The 18,258-nt window shown below is 26.6% G+C and overlaps 1 protein-coding gene across 2 annotated transcripts in view; it reads left to right on the plus strand.

Annotated features, from left to right (window-relative positions):
• Nucleotides 1-616: 616 nt before the first annotated feature.
• Nucleotides 617-18,258, plus strand: part of LOC119669756 (probable 4-coumarate--CoA ligase 3) — a 30,468-nt gene continuing 12,826 nt past the window's right edge. The window contains exons 1-2 of one of the 2 annotated variants that reach the window (XM_038079771.1): nt 617-704; nt 7,380-8,127. In XM_038079771.1, coding sequence (XP_037935699.1) covers nt 7,837-8,127 — 291 coding nt within the window. In that variant the 5' untranslated portion in view covers nt 617-704; nt 7,380-7,836. Of the gene's footprint in view, nt 705-765; nt 809-7,379; nt 8,128-18,258 lie in introns of those variants that run through there. The other variant, XM_038079772.1, reaches the window with a different exon arrangement.

Consider the following 18,258-nt stretch of genomic DNA (forward strand, 5'->3'; position numbering starts at 1 on the left):
TTGATATAAAATATTTAAAAAAAATTTCCATAAGTCAGATATATTTCAAATATTTTATATAGAGTTCTGTCAATTTTCTTTAATGTGTGTTAGTACTAAACCTAATATGAACATAATAGATATTACATTAAATTTAAAAAAAAGAAAGAAATAATTATATCAAAATATTTTATTTAATATTATTATTATTATTTATTAGATTTATATTATTTTTTTATTAAATTCAAATCAATTTAATTAAAGTTAAATTTAATTAAAATTAAATTTATTATTTATTTATTAAATTAATAATAGTATTACAGTAAATAAATATTATTCCCTTAATACTATCTAAAAATCTTTAAAAATAATCTTTCACACGCCTTACATCTTTACTAAAATTAATTATGCATCTTAATATTAAAAGAAATAATTGTTTTTGTTTTTTTGTTTAATTCCTCTGGAGATTTTCATATCGCAACTATGTATGTATTATGTTTGCCTAGAAAATATGAAATATTACGAACAAAAAAAAAACAAAAAAAAACAAAAATTGTAATGCAGAAAAAACAAAATCTTTGCCCACTGCCTTGTCTGCAACAAGTTCCTCCGATCAGTTCTCTTTCGACTGCTGAGCGAGTGTTGTGTTTGTGGTTTGTGTTTTGTCTTAAGTATTTTTTGTGCTGTAACGGTTCATAATTTTCAATTTACATAAAAAAGTGAAGGTGATTTGTAAGAAGATATATATAACAAAAAAATATGATTACATATTTGTTATGATATAAAAAAATATGTTAAAAGTTTAAAAATTTATTAAATAACCAAACAGGTATTCTTTTAAAACAAAAATATTATTTATATTTTATTTTCCAAAATATTTTTGAATGCTATGTTGCAATACTTCCCAATCTATAATTAATTAAAAATAAATTTATTAGTGCACAAAAAATTGGTTAGGCACTATTAACGCTTTTACACGAAGCATTCATCATGTCATTTATGCAAAATCGCAAATAGCCATGTTGCTTGCATGGCTATTTGCCGTATATATCATGTCCGTATATAAAGATATATATATATATCTATATACATTTTTATTGATTTATATTCCCATACAATATGAATCTCTTCTGTAAACAATAAAGAAAACAGTTATATCAAATTGTATATTATACAATATTATCACATGACAAGTATTTGGAGACTATTTAAAAACAAATTGGTACATACAGCGGTCGAAAAAGTATTCGTCATTAACTAAATTTTTATAAAATGCTGTAATAACAACAAAATGAAACAAAAAAATTAAAAAAAAAATAATACAGTTTTCAACGTTTGTATACTGTTTATTTGTTGTAATTGTGTTTACTCCACAACTTTAAAAATAAAATAATAAAAAAAAACAATTATATTGCGAAACACCAAAAATAAAGCAAAAAAGTATTCGTCATTTATGCAACAGACTGCAATTTTAGTAACAACAACTAAAATTTAATATATTGTCAGACGTCATTTACGTTTTAGTACCTCTCTTAAAAGCTTTGGCATGATTTGACTAATTTTGCTATCATAGCTGGATCTATATTAGTCCATTTGTCCATTAAAACCTATTGCATCAGTTGCTTGTTTGAAAAGCTGCGTGTATTCCTTTCATTAACTTTTGAAAAGATTTGTGCTTTTTATTATTGAATCTGTGGTCTAATATTTTGCCTTTGGTGGACCTTACTCACACAAATCAATGGTACTCTATGGATATGAGCTATCCAATATTACTTTTTAATTTAACTTCATTGCGCGATCACGAGTTTATTTTAATATTTTGATTCTATGTTTCTATATGTTTTCGATATTTACTTAGTAGTTATTAAAAAGAAATAAAACTACGTAATGTAGTTCAATACTACAATTTATAGAAAATATTGGACTTGGAGAAATACTTGAAGTCCTCAAGTAGTCTTCAAGTAGGAGGACTAGGAGGCACAATCTCCTAGTCGTAGCGCAAATTGACCAAACATAACAATATCAGATGATTTGATTATTACATGCATATGATATAAAATAGGTAATATATGCATCTAAAATAAAAGTTAAATGATTGCCATAGAATTCGATATCCTTCAATTGTTTTTACAGCGTTTATAACAAATGTGATTTTAATTTGTTAGATTATATTTAGATCAATTTTTGATATTTGCTCGGATTTTCGAATTCATACCTTTTATTTTATATATTTATTATATATTTATATATTACTTACATTCAGTCTTAAGTGTATCGAACGTAAGAGTACTTACATATAAATTTGATATTAAAGAATGCGACAACCTTTTTTTATATCGTACTTTGCTAGATGTCATACATTTCTTTTTCTTTTTGTACTTCTTTATGATATCGACAATTATAAGCCTGACACATTAGCTTATGCTGGTAAAAATCTATATCTGTTCTAGAAATAATTTTCGTATTGAATCCATATGGGAATTTTTTTCAAAATATTAGCTGTAGGTCTCATACCATTTGTTTATATTAAAATATTTGTCTTATACCTACAGCTGTATTGCTTTCCTATAGTATTTGCAATGTTTTTGTTTTCCAAAAAGCAGATTATGACACCGTTTTTCAGGCTATAAAATATTAAGAAAAAAAAAAATTAATGGTCGATTATTTTGACTAATTGAAAGCACGCTATCAATAAAACACAATTGACCAGGACACGCATAGTCTACTAACCTTATTTTGGATTTATTTTTAATACTTTATTGTTATACTTAAATGAGATATATAAATAAAAAAAAAAAAGAAAAGCAACAAACAGACAAACAGGTTCTTTGTGTCCCCACACGTAGTCAGAGAAAGGGTTTGAGAATGAAGTCGCCCGAAAGGGATCCAATTACAATATTAATACATATGTATGTATATTCAATTTTAGTACATCATAACTGTCTTATAAAATAAAAATGGTTTTTAAATGACTGAAATTATCTGAAAGCCTTCTCCGAATTAAATCTCCGGTTACGGCCGTGATTGTGTTACAAATTGGTAAAAACTCAATTTCAGTTTCGCCTTTATTTACTTCAAAACCAATTAATGTAGTAAAATATATATAAAGTATTTTTTATCAAAATGCTTTCAGTAGATTTGATGTTTACCATACCTGGGCTTAGATGCATCTCGAAGAACTCTCATCTCACCTCAGTCTAAAAAGCCTTTAATCAAGTACGAGAAACTTTGTGTATGCTGAGAGATGTCTTACCTAGTCAATGACATCTTATGGTCCTAAGCTATATACATCATATGAATTTAGACAAATATAGGGAATAATAACTTTTTAACCTGATCATTAAAATATGGCTACATATTTAGCTAAATTTGTCAAAGTAGCTGATTAATATTGCCATTACAATCGTATTTCTTCCTAGAAGATGATGCTGAAAGTTCTGTTACCAATACAGTATCCAAAGAGAATACTGTATTAAAATATATTGCTGAGAACTTTTATCGGTAGAATATACTAAAAATAGTTCTCTTCTTACAATTGTTGTAGATATGTGTATTCACTATAAGAACCTATAAGTTGATAGATACGAAAAAGAAAGTTAGCATTAAATTTTTATTAAGATTAAGACAGTACATATTATATAGAAATTAAAGAGATCTTGTTTGAATCCCAACTGATCGCACACCTCATTTTGATTTTCTCAGATTATGCTCATATAGATGCTTACAATATACGAGAGTAGTCGGCTTAAAGCTGCAGCGCTGAGTTGTGAAAACACTCAATATCTTTCTAAAAAAAAATATGATCCATATTAAAGCTATAGAGATCTCAATAGATATTTGTAATGCATAAAACTCTTGAGTATTTTCTGATAATTGCCATATGAAAATCAAAAGAATAGTTCTAGCAGAAATTGGCAACATATCAACTTTATATAAAATTGCGGTAGCTAAACAGAGTGTCACTTTTTATACAGAGATTATGCAAATATGTATATAATTGCCTATTCGCTCCGCAGAAATTAAAAAAACCTGTTCACACAGCAAATCCTAATTTTGATTTAATTTTATTTCGCTCGTTTGTAAATGAAAAAGCCGTACATTGCAATAATAATTTCTTCTATTTTGTTTTAGCTAGCTCAATGAGAAAAATTGCAATCCAAATTATACCTACTTGTGCTGTGTGAAAAGGCTAGAAAGCAACTAAAGTAGTTAGTAAGCTTTCCAAAATATTTTCTGTAATAGTTTAAACATTTCAATTTCATATATATAATAGAGCACTATTAATTTCCAATGTAAATTCTCATTGAGTTATTTGTAGTTCAATATAATATATCATATTATATATAATATAGTTAATTAAAAATCTATTAATATTTTCTTAAATAAATATACTACTCATATCAGAGTGCTTGTGGTTCAAAATTACTCAGCTGTGTAGTACTTTCTCAGAACGTTGTGCAAATAAATTACAATTTATAAGTTTATTATTAATTGATAACTATAATCGTTTATGAAAACTATTTATATGAGTTGCAAAATGCTGTCTATGGTAGCAATTCTCATTATTTATATATGAATACGATAATGACTAAGCGATTTCAGTGTTTATTGAGTAGTCGAGCCCTTTCTAGTTAAAAATTCTGGGCACAATACATTACTGAAGTAATTTTCTATAATTTCAATTACTTTTGTATCAATTTGCATTCACTACAAATAAGACAAGTATGTGTAATTAAAGTTTAAATATTTAATATATGTACTTCATATATGTAAATAGAGACTACTATGTGATAGAACGAACTCAACTAATTTCTTGCACGCGCAGATAACAATTTTTATATACTTTATTTTTATATTTATTTTATATTTAATTTTAATTAAATTGTTATATGCAATTTTGTGTTATTTGGTGTGCGTTATATATTCAATCGAACTGCACTTGTAAATTGAACGTTGGACTTCAGATTTCGTTACTCTTGATTCGATTGCTATTTTTGCATTTATGAAATCATTTTCAATTTTTTTTTTACCTAAGAAATTTGTTCTTAGAATAAAATAACAACAAGAATTAGTAAATTTATTTTTTGTTTTTTTTTTTTAAATTATTGTATAATTTAATTTTTTATTTTAATGGATTAAATGTGTTTTTATTAAAAAAATAGCTAACATAAGAAGTAAATATTTTAACTACTAAAAAACAAATTTGATTAGAGAAAATAATATATTTTCTTACTAATATAAGTAATTGAGTTCTTATTAAAGCAGGTCTATTATGCATTTTATTCATACGCTCTTAAGATACATTTGTATGTAATGTAATACAGATACATATCTCTGACTTAAACAAAATAAATTTCGAAAATGCTTCCGTATACTATGTTAACATTGCTTACTTAGCAAGTTACTTAAGTAACTTTAAGATTTTGTCGTTTCCAGTGACATAAGTTACTTGTTGCATGTGAAAGAGCTTTCATGTGTCAGAAAGTTCTTTGAAAGTTCTAAGACAGCTTCCGTTTGCATAAATAAACTTCACTTAATAATATGTGACACAAAAAATTAAATATGTAATTGATATATCAAATATGTAATTGATGAATATCCATTACATATTCAATTAATAAAAATTTTATAGCTTTTATTAAATATTTACTTCGTCAGTGTGTTTCTTTACAACTCTGCTGTTGTTTGTTTACATTTTGCATATAAAACATATGAAAAATATTTTAAGTTTTGGTAATTTCCCCTGTGGCAAATTGATTTTAAAGGGTTGCATTCGACATTTTTGATCTAATTTTCTTACTTTGTTTGTAATAAATAAGTTAAAAAGCACGAAAGCTCTTTATATGGTTAACGAAATTTACTTAGTAAGTTACACTTACTAACTTACTTACTAGTAAGTTATACATACTTTCCACTGATTACTTAGTAAGTTATACTGACTAAGTAATCAGTGGAAACACCCTACACACTATTAGTCTATTCGTTTATTGATCATTAGAGGATGTTTTGAATTCAGATGTATTGTATACAGTATAAAATAATGTATATAATATTATAAACAAAATAAATTCCAAAAACGATTTCGTGGTCTATGCATTTCTGGAATTAATAACCGTCTATGCTTTTGACTTAAGCGAAATAAATTCAACAAATGATTTCTTGGTCTCTTCGTTTTTTGGACCAATTTTTATTTCTTGCATTTACGTAGTTCAATTCAGAAACTGCCTTTATAATAATATATGTATATGTGTGTTAATAGTTAAAATATGTCGATATAATTTACATCAAATATCGAGCTTTTGAAAACTTTTTATATTGATTGCCTACTAAACTATGCAATTTGGACTAAGCTGGACCAATTATTTGCAAACAATTGTGGTTTAATGTAGTAAAGTAATGATTAATATGAAAAATTTTGGCTTAATGCTAAAGTTTATGATAGTCATCTATCGTTTATAATAGTCGTCTATCGTTTATGATAGTCGTCTATCGTCTGTGATAGTCGTCAATCGTTTGTGATAGTTTGTAGATTATTTTAATAAACTGTGACTTAATGTGATAAATTCTCGCTTAATTGTTTGTTTTATGATAGTAATCTGTAGCTTAGGGTGGCAGTCTATGTAATATAGATATATTTTTATCATATTTATATATCCCTTTATTATATTGGTTCACTCAACTGTTTAAGAGAAATTGAAATACAAAATAGAGTATTAGAATGAAATAAATGTCTATAGCTTGAGTGCTTTGAAAATGTTTAAAATATTAAATTTTATAAACAATGATTACATGACATTGTAATTATAACGCATTGCTGTGTCAGTTTTTTTTCACAATCAGGCGTGGGTTATGATAGTCAAGTTCATAAGTCTGAACTGGACCTAAGAAAGAGAGGGTGTTCAAAGAAAATTTTCACAAATAAAGCGATTCATGCGTAAAAGCTAACATAAAAAAATGAGAGAACGATTCTTTAAAAAACCTCTGATGTGTTTATTTAAGATAAGTAGTTTTTGGTACACATTCTTCATATATCTAGTATATATATACATGTGCATATATGTTTATTAAATATCATAAAGTTAATTATTATATTAATATAAGAACAAGTAATGATAAGACATTATCAAAACTTTGCCATATTAAAATTTTTTTATTTATAAAGAAAACAAAATAATTAAGTACGTCAATAGCCTTGACAGACAGAGTCTGAGAAATCAACGATTATATATAATCTTTAATACGAGCCCCTACCCCTAGTGCCTATTTTAAAAGTGGATTTTTTACATTTTCTCTTTCAAAAAAAAAAATGCAAAGAATGCAATCGCATCACAAAACATATTTACATACATACTTAATTACAATTTTAATTTACAAAAAAAAAAAAATTATTTTCATTTCAGTTTCTTCCTCAATCAAAAGGGAAAATAATTCTCGTACTGCAATCGATCCACACTGATCTCGAAGCTGCGAACGTGTAAGAAAATACTCAAAGAAAAAATTAATTTAAAAGAAATAAAAAATAATAATATTTTTATTAAAAAAATAATTACAAAATATAAGAGAAGAAAACTCAAAACAGAAACAAAACAAAAAGAAGAAAAAAAGTTGTTTTCGGTTCCGTTTACATTTTATCTGCGGTGTGAAATCCAAAAAGTTGATTGCCAATCGTCGCTGAGTTGTAGTGCGGGAGACAGTCGTGTTTTAACATTTCGTGTTAGCGGACGTATTTTCTGGTAGCTAGAAAAGTCTATTGAGTATAAAATAGAAAATATTTTTTAATATATAAAAAAAATTATAAAAAGTGATAACGAAGATTTTGTGTTACATTTAAAAAAATAATATCATAAAAAAATTAAAATGCCATCAGCACGTCTAGTCACAATTCTTCCGAATCTCATTCGCATTACAAGTTCTGCACTTGTCAGTGGGAATGCTGCCAGTGTCCGCTTCATATCCACTAATAGAATTCAGGGAAATACAGCCGCTACTGCAGAATCGAAACTTAGCAACTCCGACAAATATTTACATTATTCCAACGACGAAGGTTACTATAAAACATCACCCTTTGAGTCTATCGAATCTATTAATATTCCATTGGATAAATATGTTTGGAGGGATTTTAAGAAGTGGGAAAATACTGTAGCAGCGGTAAGTTTAATTTTTTTTTTTTAATTATTTTTTTAATAATATCATATAAATTGTTATTACGACCAATATTTATTTAGTTTTTTTTATATTTTTTTAACGGGCTTTGGTCGTTTATTTAACACATAATTTATAAAAATGTTTTTTTTTTAAATGAAATAAAATATTACACTTTTTAAACTGTGTTAAATATTTAGTTATATTAATTTTTAAACAAAATTATTTTTATTACAAATATTTCGGTCTACAATCTTCATATAGTTACTGAAATTAATAATTATAATTATAATAATTAAATTATTTATTTAATATATATTTAATATTAATTTATTTATTATTTATTTAATTTAATAATTACAATTAAAATAATTATATTATTCTATTAAATAAATAAATAAATTGAATAAATTTAAATATTTAAATAAATTAAGTAATTATAATTATAATTTTATTCAAAAATTAAATATTTATATTTATGAAATATATATAATATATAAAAATTTTGTGTAATTTGTGAAAAGTGTTGTATTAAAAATATTTTAATTTAAATTAAGAATTTCCGCGTATTTAATTTAGTATTTATTTCGAAACTAATCATATATATATCGGAAAATTTATTTTATTATTTTTTTCTTTAAACATTAAATAATTAATCATATATGCAAATTATTTTTTAAACAGGAACGATGCTAAGTTTCATAAATATAAAAAAATAATTACATTTAATTAATAGTGTGTTGATATAATTATTTTTTTTGTGTTTTGATTTAAGAAAGATTACGTATTGATATAATAATTTATTAATTTTTTTAATGGATATGTTTTTCACAATATAAGTCTAAACTTTACAACAAGTTAATGCGATATAATTAATACTTTGTTGAAGAATTATTAAAAAATTAATAACCAATTTTCTAATTAAAATAAAAAAAAATCCGCTAGAGAGTTCCGATATATTTAAATTTATTTTGTAAAAATAAATGAAATGTCAAAGTGTAAAAAAATTACTAAAGTGAATATTGATTTTATTTTATTGGATTAAACGTTAATTTACTTTATTTCCCCAATTTAAAAATAGAATCCAATAAAAATTTTGTACACAGTCATTTGTTAAAATTTAATGTCCGAATTGCTGAATGAAATCATCATTAATGTTTGTTTAATACATCAACATGGATGGTTTACCAAGCATGTAGCCTACTCTGGAACTTTTATTGTTTGATCACTAATGGCGGTGCTTAATACAAGGTCCTCAAAGGAAACGAATGGTTGCGAGTCGTAACACAAGTGGTCTATAAGGCCTGCTCTATATAAGCGCTATTAGTGATATTATTTATATCACACAGTGCAGAGCCTGTGTGGTCTATAAGGCCTGCTCTATATAAACGCTATTAGTGATATTAATTATATCACACAGTGCAGAAATCTACTTATTTTTTATTGTGCCGTGGAGTGTCAGAGGGTGTTAAGGGTTAGTCATTGCACTAGCATTGGTCTGTGTAAGGTATTTATTTCTACTTTTAAGTATTAGTGTCTACTTATAGACTCTTGTAGCTCCAATTATTTCTATTTTATCAAATTTTCTCTATTTTTAACAATAAAAATTTAATTAAGCGTATCAAATGCTTAATTTAATATTTTAAAAATAGTACATTATAAAAATTCTTTATTAGATTTTTGCTTTGTACAACATAAAATTGAGTCGTTGAAAATTCAGAAATCTGCTATGTGATTTTGATAAGTGTTATCAGCCAGCATTTTATTAGAAAGCTCTACTTTATGCACAGTCACTCTCACCCATAAAATAATACAAAATTATTTGTGTTATCAAATAAAAGTGTTATAATTTGGTTTATTCTTTTATTGAGTTGGTTGAGCGGTCAAAGTTTATTGAGTTTATTTATTATTCGGTACTTGGAAGTAAATAAACAATATTGTAGGTTTTAAAAATTAGGTTAACTATATAAATTTGTTGTCCATATAAGTATTATTGTTCACAGTATACATGTATATATATCTATATATATAAGTCGATGTAATAGAGACTAATGGTTGAGTAGTAGTGATAGAAGCAATTCGATAAACAGACAAATATATGCACTTATGTCAATTTTACCTCCTAGATGGCGCATAACGCCTCTATTGTTAATTGAAATGAAATTTTATTGTGCAAATAGATAACGAAGATATTCTACACAAAATTCAAATCCTATCATTGCCATTTACCTATTTTACTCTTAGTTATAGCTAGCGCACTGGATTGCCAGTGTAGTATTTTGAGGCTTCTACCTCAAAGTCCGTCGAAGAATATTGCTATTTATCCTACTTGAAGTATATCTTTAATCACCAAACTCTACGTTTAATTAATGGTATTTTGGCACGATTACTATTTCTGGGATGTTTGATTTGATTTTGGGCATAATCGTCTGCTGATTAATTGTTCTGATTTACTTCCACCATCAACTCAGATATAACTTATTTAATTTACAATCATTTGTTGTTATTTAGTCTCCTTAATTTTCATTAACATCAAATCAAATTAGTTATATATTCAAACAAAAACTTTTTTTACAGTCTCCGCAATAAATTTTTTTACAGTATAAATGTTATTGCCGTCATTGACCATTGACCTATTTGACCTATATTGTATTTTAATTTCTATTGATATCAAAAAAAAATTTATTCTCAATTTCATTATTAAACTATAGCTGGTTGAATTATGACGTTTACTGATTAAACTTATTTAAACCCTTTGTGGGGATATAACCTGCAACTAAATAGAATGGCTATGAATTTGAAATTTACTTTAGAGGCTGCAATAATTGCTCGGAAACTATTCACAGTTGGTATAGTTTACATATGGTATGTATCCATCTATGGAGAATCCTGCTTCTTTTGCTTTCCCGAAGCGAACGTCGCCATGATGTAGAGTTGACTGCACCTAGAATATGCATGTAGAATATGCATCACTTATTTTCCTTAGTTTGCCACCAAATATTTATGGATACGAAGTTTTAAAACGAATGCCTTGAGATATATGGCATTCTTTAAAGAATGCAATAATATTATTATCTGTCTCTGTAATTTTGTTGGTCACTGTAATACATTTAAATATAAAAACGATATTGTCATGTGACTTATACCAAGTCTAATAACGTAAAGTCTACATTAATTCCACATTGAGAAATATAGCTTGCAAACCTATATACATCGTTGGTAAAATTATTCGAAATCCACACGAAGTGAAATATCTTGATATAACGATTGACGGAACGGTTCGTTGGGAAGAACATGAGCAGAAGAAGCAAGAAAAACTTGACTTAAAGCTAAACAAAATCAATTCAATCAATACAAAACACACTCCCTTTGTATACAGAAATTGTGAACCAAATTTTATTTAAGCGAAAATATAATAGTAATAAAGTCTCTCTTTTTTGTCTTCAACACACTCACATTATTCTCAGAATTAGCTATATCAGTCAGTGACATATCAGACCAATTATTGGCTGAATTTAAAATCTTAATATAGTAATATTGAAAGCATATATAAAATTATTAAATTAGCTTATGAAGAAAGATGGGCTTCAGATGTCTCAATTTATCTTTCCTTTAAGCCAAATTGAGAAACAATATATTTTGTAGATTTATTAAGTTGAAAACAGAATATTAAAGATACATCATCAATAAATCATGAGTTTTCAGTACAAGTGTTTTATTGGTCAACCGCAGCTTTCTAGATAAAGACACCAAAAACCTGGGAACTCTTTCTTATTTTTATTTTGGTTTGAGGTCAGAAGTAGAGATAGAAATGTTGTACTCTCTTTGTCTATAACATCTACTACTCGTTCACCATTTACTTTTTTTTATATCTATATTTCTGATTTAATGTCTAAAAATACTTCCCAATTTAAGGATATTTCCATGCTAATATAATAAGAGTATCCCAATAACACATAAGACCCTTGTATTCCTAAAATTTTGCTTCTAAATAGCATAATAGTTCTTTGTAATTATATATATGAACAAATAAAAATTATATGTATGGCAATAATATCACTATAAAGAGGAATACGTTAGAAGTATTGCAACATGCTCTATACTTTAAAATTAATATAAATTGATAAATAAAACTTTACTTCCATCTTTATCTCAGTAGCTTTAATATGTCGAGAAAAATAGTGCCTTGGAAAAAATTTAAATCATGAATTTTGTGTTAAATGCTTCACCATATTCACGCAAACGGTCATATAATCAATAGTCATGACAAGTTAATATACCTCTCCGTCATAATCATGAAGGCATGTTTTACAGACAGTTAAATTTTAATTGTCAGTTTCTTACTACTACTACATTTTACATACTTTAGGCGATGGGAAGAAGAAAATCGAATCCAAACAACAATGGGGCGACAAAAGGCAGAACTGACGTAGTTTAGAATTGGTAGAGAGATGCTTGAATAGACGCCAATTATTAATAAACCTGTAATTAAGACCGTTTAAGCTTTCATAATGTGCATTTATCAGATAAATCAATTTATGAGGAATTCTGGCTTTGTGTTTAACATTCCAAATGGATGAGGGAAGTATTTTTTTCATAAGTTTTCTTTTAATCTATGAATTATAGTTGAAAAAAATTGGTATACGTTTATTTGGTCAACCAATATGTGAGACTTGTTAATGTTGTTTAGGCGCTAACGATTTTCAGTGCAACTTATCTACCCTTCATGGACGATACTATTTGGAGTCGAATTAGTGTAGTTTAAGAAAGAAAGAATGATGAGGGTAGTATGGGCGGTAATGTAATATCTCCACTATTTTTGCACAGTAACAGGTCTTCTATTTTGGAATTTTTATAATTAAATGTTCTGCAGACTTCTCCAGAATCTTTAGAATCTAGACAAGAATCTTTAAGAATATGATTATCATACCAAATTGCTAGAGTTTTTCACCACGTTTAAACTTATTAGAATCTAGATAAGAATCTTTAAGAATATGATTATCATACCAAATTGCTAGAGTTTTTCAACACGTTTTTTCTTGATTAGTTTGCATGTTTTTGTATATTCCATTCCTAACATTTTTCTGTCCAAACAATTTGCAAATTAGATTATCTTGAAGTTATATTATATTTTTCTCCATTTACTCGCGGACATCTAGAGTGATTTAATATGAGATAAGTTTCCTAATCGCCACTCTTACTATATGTATTGCTTTGGGTTCTTCACCCGTATCAACTTAAGAACTTCTTTTAGGGGCAGTGGCATTCCTTGAGCAGTTCGAAAGTAGCCGTTCTTTATTCCGCCCCTTTCTCCAAGTATGACCTTAGTAAAACCAATAGGATTTATTCAAATATCGACGTCTATAAAATAATATTCAGACCTATTTAGTAATAATGTTTTGAATTATGCAATACACTTATTATTTTGGAGTCATGCTAAATTTATCTTATACTCCGTGCAATTATAATAGTTTCGTTATCATTTAAATAAATTTTAGTGAGATAATAAAATGAATTTTTATTTGTTTGTGAAATTTATGAATTTGTGTACAACATTTTAATAAAATTTTAGTACAACAGAAACGTAAGAACCTAGAACTTTGCACAACAGCGCAACAATGATATCAGCTGTAATATATTTTTACAAACCACATGAGTCTTAAAAAATAAAAAACTAAAATAAATAAATTGAAAAGAAAATGAAATGAATTCCTACTGTGTCGTGCTGAACAATTGAAGACAATTGCCAACAATTGAGAAAAGTTCGCTTAGTTCAATTGCATAAAAATTAAATTCTGCATTCACTGAAGTGTCGATACTGGTCCAACATATCAAAGTGCAATAAAAAGTGCCCGCTGCTTTTTTAAGATACTTTTGAGTAAACGTGACTTAAGTAATAGTATAAAGAGTGGAAGTTATTTGTTTGGAACCTCTCATCAGAGATCTAATATTATAGGATTGCCTTGCTTTGATGTTATAACTTTAACAAATTTTTGAACTTAGATCCTTATGTTGTATCTATAATATGATGATGGAGAATTTCAATTTCAGAAGCTATTCTGTTTTCTTAACAAAATAAAAGACCAACAAGCGAAGAAACGTAATATTTATGCTTTTGGACGCTGTCCAAAACAGGTATTTTGGAACAACTGCCAAAACATGTATTTTGGATCAAATATACTCTGAAAATATACAAACGAAAGTAACCTGTCAACTGAAAGAGTACATTTTGTTATCACTCATATATTCTTCTTATCATTACATCTATTATTATATCATTATCATTATATCTAATGATAATACACGATTGTGATATGGTTTATGAAGTCAAAATATTTTTGTTTATATATTTTTAAAATACGATTTCTATTCTCAGAGTATTTAGTCTTATAAAACAACACTAGTCTTCTTTACAATATAAGGTTTTATGCACCATAAGCTTCTGCACTTAAATAATTTAAAAATTGAACTAAAGGTATATAGCCTTTTTATTGAAGTCCTTTCTTTTTCGAGAGTGGAATTGATCAATTTATTAGTTATTATTTGGCAAAATTCACTAGAGATTTTGTTTAATTAAAAACTGATTCACCCTCGCCGCAAATAAATCTTACCCATTTACAATTGAAACAATTTTATCGCTTTATCTAGAATTAGTTCTAGTATAAGTTATGATATATTTATATTAAGAAACAACTTTTAGTGCACTGATATTAATAAATACTTGCTTATTCAAAATTACTTAACTTTCGATTTAAAAAACTGAAATAATGGGATTTATACTTATCCTACTAAATGTGTTTTAGACAAATTGATATCGTGATATTATTACATACAATAATGATTAATAGAGTGTGTTCTGTAAATCATTGCATACCTCATTTGTTAGAACTGTTGTTCCTTCAACTCAAAAATATGAATTATAACTCAAAATAATGCCTCCAACTAATTTGAAGATATAATTGATTTGCTTTGCGTACCTTTCCGTACATAAATTCAAAAACCTTCTGTTTATAAGACTCCTAAACTCTTGACAACTAAGCAGTACAAATTACAATACAAAGCTTACTGTTGTAGATAAGGCGTATATTTTTGCAATCAGAATATGTGATGATTGAGATAAATTGAAATCTTTGATATAATGTATTTGTTCATAGCTTAATATGATAATTCCACTTTAAAAATGGAACTTGAAATTAATGTTGGACTTACTATCTTAGTGATCTAAGATTGACATCTGCATAAAAAGCTGGAAAAATTAAATAGAATATATAAGACACAAAGCACTGATACACTATTATCACAGATACTAAAAAAAGTTCACCCACAAGAGTAGAGGTACTAATAAATACTAACGGGAATTAATAATTGAGAACTTCTATTCTAATAGTGGAGCGATCCTGGCTTTAATAAATCCGAACCACTTGGTATTAAACCTCTTGCTTATAATTTTCTCCCTGATTACTGAGAAATGAAGTTACCACATTGTTGAAAAAATTTTCTGCACTCATTCCTAAAAGGTGATTTTAGTGGGTTCAAGCACGGTTGCCACTTATGGTACTTTAGTACCAAAATTGGTACTTTTTTTTCCGTTTGGTACTCTGGTTCAAAAAATTGTACATTTTCGGCGACCCAACTTTATTGTGGATATTGTATTGTTTTATACTTTTTGTACATTTTATATAAATTGTATTTTCTTATAAAAAGACAATAGAAAAATTTTGGACCTTTTTTTACAGAAATTGTACCTTTTTAAACCAATTTTGGTACAGAAAAAAATTTTCAAGTGGCAACCGTGGGTTCAAGTCTCACATAATGAAAGTTATACGATGATTATTTGAGTGTGGGAGATAGGTACAGTAGTTTTTCCAAATAACGCTTTATCACGTCATAAAATTGATGTTCAGGGTACAGTAACTATATAAGGCTATAATAGTACATTAAAAAGAATAAGCTTTATTAGGGAAATATATTTTACTATATAGTATTTAGGTAGCTACATATATACATATACTATAAATATAGCACTTATGCATATATAGTACATATATTGTACTATTGTTTTTAAAACAAGCTTTTTAATTTTAACTTTAAACTTGATAAAATTAGCATCATTATATCTTATTTCGAGATGCGCAAAATACACGTGTTAAATGTTTTTCTAAGCCATTATTTTCCTCGATATATTAAAGCTACTGAGGAAAAAATGAACTAGTTCTATTTATCCATTTTATATTAAAATCCACAGGAAGTCAATAGTTTCCAACGTGTTCCTATTTATAGCAATATTATTGTATTTGTTCATAACATACAATTACAAAGCACTATTGTGCCATATAGAAGCACAATTTAAGTTAATTGGAAAAATAACAAGCGTGTGTAGGTTGATAAGTATAAAGTTATATTGGCATTACGCTATGAAATAGGTTTTCAAATTTTCCAATAGGTCTAATACTAGTTTTAGAATTATGTCTTATTTTTTTTTGAAAATTTTTCTCCTTTTGGTTCATTTAATATTGGTAAAATAATTTATTTTCTGATTTTTTTACTGTTCATATTTGCAACCTGTCCATACCAATGTTTTATAAATTTTATATTTTGGCTCCCACATAAAAAGAGTATTCGGGGCCCCGTATTAAAACTTTTACGGTATATGCCATTATTTAGATGTACTTGATAAATCTGTGGTGATCAACATTATCAAGTACGTCTAAATAACTTTATAAAAATTAAATAATTATGTTTATGTTTTTGTAACGTTTAAATTATTTTTTTAAATGATTTAAATTTTTGCTACTTTTTAAAACCTTACTTACTACTTTTGCATTTTTGATATGCAGAAGTTGTTTACCCTGAAAACTGGTACAAGGTAAAACCCATTTGAAATGCGGTAAAACATGATTATAGATATTTCAGCAAACCGTTAAATCAAAGTTTAATGTTAATTAATGTTAAGAATTTGTTTAACTTTTAATTTTTAAATTAAATTAAATTGAAAAATTTAACAAAATTTATTTATTTTAATATTGGTTCAATCGAACTGATTACGTCAATGGTGGGCCGTAATCTCTTGAAGTCATGCCATTCAACGTTTATCGTTCCATACTCGTCGTTACTTCTTATCTGGAATCTGTTAATTATGTCAAAACCACGAACATAAAAATTATAAAATTAATCAAACACAATTTAATTTTTTTTTAATTGCAAATTTTATTTATTTATTTATGTTTATTTTTTCTTTGTTTTATGCTATTCTAAACATTGAACTATAGACGCTCTCAAAAGTAAATAAACATGCCGGTGCTGACTTTGTTTACAAACCCTCTCTATCTCTCTCTCTCTCTCTGCCACATTTATGCTCTAACCGGTGTTTAGATCGTTCAATGCCATTAATTATCAGTCTGTGCCTCTTTTCTTTATTTTTTTCTCTACTTTATTTTTTTCTATTTTGGTCTATTATTATCTATTTTTTTCGTTTTCTACTTTGTGGTCTTATTTTGTTTGTACCGGTAAGTTTAAATAATTTATTATTTTGTTTACTTTTTTATTTCACAAATTTTGTATGCTCTCTGTTTTTTATTCAATTTTATTCTCCGCCTATGCCCCTCTTGAATTGTTGTGCTCTGCATTTGGTTACTCTCCCCTTCGCTAACGATCATTAGCAGAAATAAAAAATCCATCTTCGAGTTTAGACTTTGGACGTTGTTCCACTGAACTTTGGACTTGTCTTCCATGCTATCCGTAATTTAAATTGTTTAACATTTTCAGCGGGCATTTTAAATAATTTTTGTTTATTTTTAGCTTTTATTATTTTAATGTTGATAAATCAAATATAATTTAAATATACTAAATTTGTGCAAATTTGCATATTTTATCATAGAATAAATATTTTTCATATTGTTTTTTACAATAGCTATTTTTGAATTAATCTTTATAAACAAAATTTATGGAATTGTTTTTAATTAGTTTTCAATTTTAGATGCTTTCTTTTTTATACAAATTAATGAGATTTTAATTATTGTTTTTCGATTTTTAAAATAATTTTTTTTGTTTTGTGAGTATTTATTTAAAATACGTTGTATATATCCGTATTTATACATTTTTATTTGGAAGTCAAATACTTTAAACACTTTATATAAA

The sequence above is a fragment of the Teleopsis dalmanni genome, chromosome 1, assembly GCF_002237135.1.
Source record: "Teleopsis dalmanni isolate 2A chromosome 1, ASM223713v2, whole genome shotgun sequence".
Classification (NCBI taxonomy): domain Eukaryota; kingdom Metazoa; phylum Arthropoda; class Insecta; order Diptera; family Diopsidae; genus Teleopsis; species Teleopsis dalmanni.